At 50.8% G+C, this 8,956-nt stretch overlaps 1 protein-coding gene across 1 annotated transcript in view; it reads left to right on the top strand.

Annotated features, from left to right (window-relative positions):
• Nucleotides 1–518: 518 nt before the first annotated feature.
• Nucleotides 519–8,956, top strand: part of DHX30 (DExH-box helicase 30) — a 33,242-nt gene continuing 24,804 nt past the window's right edge. Inside the window, exons 1-2 of the mRNA XM_086851917.1 lie at nucleotides 519–684; nucleotides 3,833–3,884. Coding sequence (XP_086708043.1) covers nucleotides 3,854–3,884 — 31 coding nt within the window. The 5' untranslated portion in view covers nucleotides 519–684; nucleotides 3,833–3,853. The remainder of the gene's footprint in view (nucleotides 685–3,832; nucleotides 3,885–8,956) is intronic.

Here is an 8,956-nt window from a genome sequence, read left to right as displayed (position 1 = left end):
GTAAATATTCCCTCATCCCTGAACACTCTAAAGCAGAAATAAACACCTGCAGGAAAGGAAACCTCTGGAGATAAATGGAATAATAAACCCAGCAAGCATCCAGAAATCTGAACTTCAGAATTTCAGAACTGCCGTTCTGAAAAGGCAGCAAAGTGAGAAGAGTCAAGAACTCCAGAAGGGTTTGGGTTGGAAGGGCCTTAAAATCTCACCCAGTGCCACCCCAGCCATGGCAGGGACACCTTCCGCTGGCCCCGCTGCTCCCAGTCCCAGTGTCCAGCCTGGCCTTGGGCACTGCCAGGGATCCTGGGCAGCTCCTCGGGCCTGGCCGGGTCGCACCCCGGGACCGGGACCAGAACCGGGATCGGCACCGGGGCCCGAACGGGTCCCACGGCGAGGCCGAGGCTTAGAGCGCCCCCACAGGCCGCGCCGCCCATTGGCTCTGCCGTTGCCATGGAAGCAGCCATGGTCTACCATTGGCTTACCTGTTGCCATGGGGACAGACCCCGCCCCCCGCCCACGCGCGGCTTCGCGCTGTGGCGCCGCTGGCCGGAGGGAACGCGCGTGCCGTCGCACTTCCGGGGCAGGACCGGAAGTGAAGCGCGCGCCGCGCCGGAAGCGCGCGCGGGGGCTGCCGGGAGCTGTAGTCCCGAGGGGCGGCCCGGCGGCGGCAGTCGCGGTGCGGAGGTCGGTGCGGGGCGGGCGGGGGTCGGGCCGCGACCCCTGGGGAGAACCGGGGGGGCCGCGGGGGCGGGACGGCAGCGGGAGGAGGGGGAGGAGCGGGGGATGGCGCCGAGCAGAGCGGGGTGAGGCGGGGAGGGCCGTGCGGGGCCGCGGCCTGTGCGGGCGGGGCGGCGCGGGCGGGGATGCTCGGCAGCACCGGGGATGCTCAGCGGGACCGGCGGGGCCGGGGATGCTCGGGTGGCCCCGAGGATGCTCGGGGAGGCTCCGGGGCACCGCTCCCCGCGGTCTTTGGGCGAGGGGCCGCCGGGGAGAGCCCCGGGAAGCGGCCCCGGGAGCGCGGCTCTCCCTGGAGTTCCCATCCCTGCCCTGGGCAGGCTCCGCTCCCTCACAGAGCCGCTCTCCCGCTGCCTTTTCCCACTCCAGCCTCTCCGTCCCTCCCGGGGCTCGCCCCGCTGTCACGGCCGGGCCCGTTTTCCCCGTGGCTGCGGGAATTGTCGCTCCGGTTCCCCCGCTGGGCCGCGGTGCTCGGGGCTGGCCGGGAGCAGCCGGGCTCCCGTTCCCACCTGCAGCCCTTCATTGTCCCCCCTCACAGCAGCCAGAATCCCGCTGGCTCCGTAAGCAGCGCCTTCCTGCACGGATCCGCCGCTCCTTCAGCCCAAATCAACAAAAATAATAAAAATAATCACTGCTGCAAGTGGGCTGTTGGCTCTGCCCGGAGCCCGGGGCAGGGAATCCTTGGGGCTGGATGTGGGAGACAGCAGGATTTCTCCTTTGTTCTCTTCACAAAGCATTCGGGGCTCTGTCCCTTCCAACACTGCTGGAATATCCCAGCAGCCAGTAATCAGAATTGCTGTGATTTTTCCTGTGTTTCTCTCGGGGATGTGGCTTTCCCTAATGTAGTTGTTTCCCAGTGGATCAAGGAACCCCAACAAAGGCCCGATTCCTTCCCATCCTTTGGGATTTTATCTACCAAGTTTTTGTGCTGCATTGCTTGGTTTCACTCTTTGCCTTTGCAGCAGGAACATTGAGTCTGTTCCTAACTTTTGGTGTCTCTCTTCCCACCTGGGACTCTGGAGTTTGCTGGGTGTGAGGCTCCACGCTCCCATGGATTCCCATTCCAGCTGTGCCTGTCCTGTGTCATCATGGTCCATTTCTTCCCAAATCCAGCATCCTCGGAGCTCCCACAACTCTCCTGTCACCAGACCAAGTCTTTTTTCAGTCTTGCTGGTTCTTTCCATGCTGGTCCTGCATCCCTGTGTTTCCCTGGAGCAGCTGCCATGGTTGGACACTTCTTTTTATTTGGGATCAGGATCTGCAGGAGCAAACCCTGGGATTTCCCTCAGGCTTCTGGATATGCTAAAAGTGGTTCCCAGGTCTGGATCTTGGTGTCCAGGTTCCGCAGATCCTTTATTCTCCTCCCTGTCCTGCCCCTCTCCCACCCAGTCTGACTCTGACTGGTTCCCAGTAAGGGTCCCAGCTCAGCTGGGATCTGCAGACAGGATCATACAAACAGCTGGGTTGGAATCTTGTTTATCCAAGGGGATCTCAGTTGTTCATCTTGGAACCTCATCCCTGGAAGGGTTTCAAATTTTTCTTAATTTTTTTTGTTCTTGAGCAGAAATGACCATTTCCATCTACTTTATATTGCATTTATCCATTGAATCATGGAATGATTTGAGTTGGAAGGGAGTGTAAGGATTGTCCAGTGTCACCCCTGCTGTGGCAGGGACACCTTCCACCGTCCCAGGCTGCTCCAGGCTCCATCCAGCCTGGCCTTGGGCACTTCCAGGGATCCAGGGGCAGCCACAGCTGCTCTGGGAATTCCATCCCAGTCCCTCCCCACCCTCAGAACCAGGAATTCCTCCCCAATATCCTACATATCCCTGCCCTCTTTCAGCTCAAAGCCATTTTTGGATGAGCCCTTTTTCCGGTCCCAGCATGGGTGAGACATTCCTTGTTCCTGAATTCCCCCTAGGGAATGTTGCAGTTTATCTGCCTTGTCCCAGGAGGCTGAGGGAGGGATTCCCTGGATTCCCTGGGATACACCTGCTCTCCCTGCAGACAAACAGCTCCCCCTCTTTGTCCACACTTCAGAATTCAGGAGGGGGATGTGGCCAATCCCCCTGGGCTGGGATTCCCTGCAGCATTCCCTGGTTTCACACTCCTGCTTTCCTCTCTGCAGGGTTCAAGGATTGACTCTTTCCTGTAAGAGCAATATTGGACTCCCCAGTTCATCAGAAATCCCTTGGCTTTAGGGCAGTTTAACCCAGTTTGGGATGATCCCTGTGGAATTGGCACAGGCTGCTGTGTGCCAAACCCCCCAGCCTTGGCAATCTCGCTCCAGGACATGAAAGAATTCCCTGACTTTGTTCCTTGCAGTGATTTAGTCCCACCAGGGACATTTCCCTCTGAGATTCACCACAGCACACGTGGGGTTTAATTTTTGCAAAGTGAATTGACTCTGTTTTTATTGATTTCATGCTTGGCAAAGGCCAGGTGTGGCCCTGGCAGCCACGGCAGGTTGGTGTCTGTGTGTCCATAGGGTGGGTTTATTTGAAGCCTTTTTTATTTTTTACTGCTGCTGATGTAATTTTATCTTATTGAAAGCAAAACTGATTAATTGGAATGATAATTGCAGGCACAGGAAGTCACTGATAGGGAAAGTTTATGTCCATAGAATCCCAGAATATCCTGACTTGGAAGGGATCCACCAGGATGATGGAAGTCCAGCTCCAAACTAACTTTGTGTGTAAATGATGACCTTCAATCCTCACCCATTTGATCCAAGAAAATCCATGTTTCTAAGGATCCTTACGGTGTATTTAATACTGGGCATGACAGATAAAACACCCCAAAACAAAATTGGTTTTGTTTTATTTGAGTGAAAGTTATATTAGTAAGAAATTAAATAGGAAGTTTAACACAGTCTCACTAAAGAATGTTAGCAAAACTACAGTTCACTTTCTTCTCCTGCCTTTTTTTTTCCTTTAAAGGGAATAATGACAACAATCCACTTCATCCTAGCCTAAAAACCTTTTTTATAAAAAAACCTCATTTTCACCACAGAGACAAAGCAGAAGCTGCTGAAACATTTGAAATGAAATATGAATTCTAACTTGCAGTTTCTTTGTGCTCCCTCCTGCTGTCCCAGGAACCCACCCTTTCCGCTGGGATGGAGATGTTCTCGCTGAATTCCCTCAAAGGTAAGAGCTGACACAGCCTGGAGTTCCACTGGGGATTTTCCTGGAGCTGGAGCAGGTGGCTGAGGAGTTCCTGTGTGTGAGGAGGGAGCTCAGTTGTGTCCTGGCTGGTGCAGCACGGAGGGAGTGTGGCAGGAAAGCTGGGACAGGACAGGATTTCAGGGAAACAGTGAGATTGGGCAGGGGAGGAGCCCTGCAGTGTTTGCCAGAGACACTGGACACTTGTTTAGCATCAGGTACAGCCTTTTTCCCTTTTCATTTTGTCCTCCTAAATATTCCTGTATCCCTCAGTACCAACTCCATGAGCTCTTTGTCCTTGGGATTTGATCCTTTAATACCTGTCACTGTGGCTCTTTTCCCTGTCATTGCTTTGCCAGCCTTCCTTTCAATCATATTTTGTCCTCAGAAATCCCTCCAGTCACTGTTTTCTGCTTTTCCTGAGCCCTGTTACTTGGTCTTAGAGAAAGTGGATAGAATGGATTAAAATATTCCAGCTCTGGCTGAAGCAGAGAGACCTTTCCCTCCATCCCAGGGAATCCATCCTTTCCCTTGGCACTCAGGAAACCCAGCAGTGACCCCACCACTGCTGTCACTGCCCTGCTCTGAGTCACCAGCACTGGGGGTGCTGGATTTGAACTAAAAATCCCGGGATTCCTCCCAGTCCAAGGCAGGAATTGTGTACAAGGTCCCTTTAGCTGGGAACAAAGCCCCTCTCCTCCATCAAATCCTGAGAGTGGGGCTGGAGTCTGGGTGGAGAGATGGAACTTTCCTGGTGAGGGCTGGTGGTTTGTCATGGCCAGGCTGGGTTTGGGACTCGGGATGCTCCAGCCCTGGGGATAAAGGAATTCCTTAATGAACCTTGGCTCGTTAAGGAGCTGCTGCCTCTGCACAGGCTTGGCTGGAGGGGCTGGTCCAGCCCAGCTCATCCCAGGAGCTGCCAAAGCTGGGAGATGGCTCTGGAGATCCTGCCTGTGCTGGTTAACGCTGCTCTCTGCAAAATAAAGATCCTTGGAATCGGCGACTTCTGGAATTCTGGAATAAATCGAGTCTTCACTGCTGTTTCTGTGCCCACAAGATAATTTTTATATCATTTTTGGTGACAAACCACCAGCCCTCCTCACCCCTGGCTGTCCCTGCACGCTGGGACTGCCTGTCAGCCTCTTCCCCCAGCTTTTCCAGCCCCTGTCCATGTGTTTCCAAGGATTTCCCATCTTTTCCAGTCCTTGTCCATGTGTTTCCAAGGATTTCCCATATTTTCCAGTCCTTGTCCATGTGTTTCCAGAGCTTTCCCAGCTTTTCCAGCCCCTGTCCATGTGTTTCCATGGATTTCCCAGCTTTTCCAGCCCCTGTCCATGTGTTTCCAAAGCTCTCCCATCTTTTCCAGCCCCTGTCCATGTGTTTCCAGAGCTTTCCCATCTTTTCCAGCCCCTGTCCATGTGTTTCCAAAGCTCTCCCATCTTTTCCAGCCCCTGTCCATGTGTTTCCAAGGATTTCCCAGCTTTTCCATCCCCTGTCCATGTGTTTCCAAGGATTTCCCAGCTTTTCCAGTCCCTATCCATGTGTTTCCAGAGCTTTCCCAGCTTTTCCATCCCCTGTCCATGTGTATTCAAGGATTTCCCATCTTTTCCAGCCCCTGTCCATGTGTTTCCAAGGATTTCCCAGCTTTTCCATCCCCTGTCCATGTGTTTCCAAGGATTTCCCAGCTTTTCCAGTCCCTATCCATGTGTTTCCAGAGCTTTCCCAGCTTTTCCATCCCCTGTCCATGTGTTTCCAAGGATTTCCCAGCTTTTCCAGTCCCTATCCATGTGTTTCCAGAGCTTTCCCAGCTTTTCCATCCCCTGTCCATGTGTATTCAAGGATTTCCCATCTTTTCCAGCCCCTGTCCATGTGTTTCCAAAGCTCTCCCATGGATTTCCCAGCTTTTCCATCCCCTGTCCATGTGTTTCCAAGGATTTCCCACTCCTGTTCTGGCTCTGCTTTGCCCCCATGGTCTCCAGCCCCATTTCCCATTTCCCTGAGGCTCCTGTTTCCTCCTGGATTCCATTCTGGATGTCCAGGACTTGGAACAGCTCCGTGCTTGGAATTTGTTTCCTTTTTTGCTGGATGGTTCCTGGCCTGTGCTGGATCTGGAAATGCCAAAAAGCAGCATTCCATCACATGGAGCAGTTTCTCAGATTTCCCAGCAGGATGTGGAGATGTTGCTCTTTCCAGCCTCCCTTTCCTTCCAGTCCTCCTTGAACCTTTTGTTTCCAAACCACCTCAGTTTATTCCTGAAGAAATAGTAAAAATAATTATTTTTTCCCATTTTAATGGGCCAGTCACTTAAAATTTGTAATCTAAGTGTCAGAATAACTTCATATCTTCCCAAAAAAAGTGGAGTTTTTTTTTGTCATCCGGTGCTGATTCAAGGTCTGGGTTTGTGTTTGTTTCCATTTCCATTTGGTTTGTTTTTTTTTTTAAGTAAAAGAACCTCCAAAGACAAATCAGCAGCTAATTCAGAGGTTCTAAAAAGGTATAATAAGACTTTTTTTGAATGTTCAACTCTTCCAGAGTTGGTTGTTTTGGGGTGTTTTTATTTTTCTCTTTTATATTTTTTTTCCTAATGGGTTTTATTTGATAACTTTATTCTTTTCGAACCTCTTCTCATGGAGCCCAGGCTTTGTAAAACTCAACTGTGCCATTGTATCAGTCAACATCTTTTATCTTATTGAAGATTTCTCTTTCTGATTTAAACAAAACTTAAAAGCTTTTAAAAACTCCTTTTGCATCATGATGTTTAACCAGCCATTCATGTTAATTTTCACTTTATTACACACAAAAATGACATAAAAATGAGACCCTAATAAATGACATAAAAATGAGCTTTAAAGAAATACAGAATTTAATGATAATCCCAGTACTGCCAGGGCTAATATCAGATTAATTGCTTAAAAAAAAAATTAAATCAGATTTAAATAAACAAATAAATAATCCTGCAGAGTCAGAATTTCCACCAGCTCTAAAACCTGGATATGAAATAATTGAGGTAAAACTGACAGGAGGACTCAAAGTTGAGAGAAGTTGGGAAGAGCTGACTTGTTTTATGATGATTTTGAGATCTTTATCAAATATTTTAATTATAGATTTGATAGATTTAAGATTTGATAAAGAGTTAAGATTTTAAAAAAATCTTTAAAATACTAATTTTAAAGCTTAGAAAGATTTTAAGGGGGTTTTTTTATATCTCAAATATTAGGAAATAATGGGCTGCAGGAGGAGTTGGCTTTTAGGAATACGGATCTGACCGTGGGAGTGGGATGGTGGCTCCGTGTGTTGGAATTCCCGCTGGAATTCCTGTTATTCCCGGCTGGAATTCCCACTGAAATTCCTGCTGGAATTCCCAATATTTCCCAGCTGGAATTCCCCCTATTCCCAGCTGGAATTCCCAATGTTTCCTGGCTGGAATTCCCAATGTTCCCGGCTGGAATTCCCCCTATTCCCAGCTGGAATTCCCAATGTTTCCCAGCTGGAATTCCTGCTATTCCCGGGCTGGAATTCTCGCTATTCCTGGGCTGGAATTCCCGCTATTCCCGGCTGGAATTCCCAATGTTCCCGGCTGGAATTCCCAATGTTCCTGGGCTGGAATTCCCGCTGGAATTCCCATTATTCCCGGCTGGAATTCCCGCTATTCCTGGCTGGAATTCCCAATGTTCCTGGGCTGGAATTCCCGTTATTCCTGGCTGGAATTCCTGCTATTCCCGGCTGGAATTCCCAATGTTCCTGGGCTGGAATTACCGCTATTCCCGGCTGGAATTCCCAGCTGGAATTCCCGTTATTCCCAGCTGGAATTCCTGCTATCCCTGGCCAGAATTCCCAATATTTCCCAGCTGGAATTCCCAATGTTCCTGGCTGGAATTACCGCTATTCCCGGCTGGAATTACCGCTATTCCCGGCTGGAATTCCCAATGTTCCTGGGCTGGAATTCCCGTTATTCCCAGCTGGAATTCCCGTTATTCCCGGCTGGAATTCCAGCTGGAATTCCGGCTATCCCCGGCCAGAATTCCCACTGTTCCCTGGCCAGCATTCCCACTGTTCCACGGCCCCGGGAATGCTGCAGCCACGGCCAGGACGGCAGCTCCTTCTCCCTCTCCATGTCCTCCCTTTTCCCTCTCCTTTTCCCTCTCCTTTTCCCTCATTTTCCTTCTCCTTTGCTCTCCTTTTCGTGGTCCTTTCCCCTCTCCTTTTCCCTCTCCTTTTCCCACTTTCCCCTCTCCTTTTCCCACTTTCCCCCCTCCTTTTCCCACTTTTCCCTCTCCTTTCCCCCCTCCTTTTCCCACTTTTCCCTCTCCTTTCCCCTCTCCGTTTCCCTCTCCGTTTCCCTCTCCTTTTCCCACTTTCCCCTCTCCTTTCCCCTCTCTTTTCCCACTTTTCCCTCTCCGTTTCCCTCTCCTTTTCCCACTTTTCCCACTTTTCCCACTTTCCCCTCTCTTTTCCCACTTTTCCCACTTTCCCCTGTCCTTTCCCCTCTCTTTTCCCACTTTCCCCTCTCCTTTCCCCTCTCTTTTCCCACTTTCCCCTCTCTTTTCCCACTTTCCTCTCTCCTTTCCCCTCTCTTTTCCCACTTTCCCCTCTATTTTCCCACTTTCCCCTTTCCCCTCTCTTTTCCCACTTTCCCCTTTCCCCTCTTTTCCCACTTTTCTCACTTTCCCCTCTCCTTTCCCCTCTCTTTTCCCACTTTCCCCTCTCCTTTCCCACTTTCCCCTCTCTTTTCCCACTTTCCCCTCTCTTTTCCCACTTTGCCCTCTCCTTTCCCCTCTCTTTTCCCACTTTTCCCTCTCCGTTTCCCTCTCCTTTTCCCACTTTCCCCTCTCTTTTCCCACTTTCCCCTCTCCCCTCTCTTTTCCCACTTTCCCCTCTCTTTTCCCACTTTCCCCTCTCTTTTCCTACTTTCCCCTCTCTTTTCCCACTTTCCCCTCTCCTTTCCCACTTTCCCCTCTCCTTTCCCACTTTCCCCTCTCCTTTTCCCACTTTCCCCTCTCTTTTCCCACTTTCCCCTCTCCTTTCCCCTCTCTTTTCCCACTTTCCCCTCTCCTTTC

The sequence above is a fragment of the Cyanistes caeruleus genome, chromosome 1 (assembly GCF_971803275.1).
Source record: "Cyanistes caeruleus chromosome 1, bCyaCae1.hap1.1, whole genome shotgun sequence".
NCBI classification, from domain to species: domain Eukaryota; kingdom Metazoa; phylum Chordata; class Aves; order Passeriformes; family Paridae; genus Cyanistes; species Cyanistes caeruleus.
This window is presented reverse-complemented; position numbering and strand designations above follow the sequence as displayed.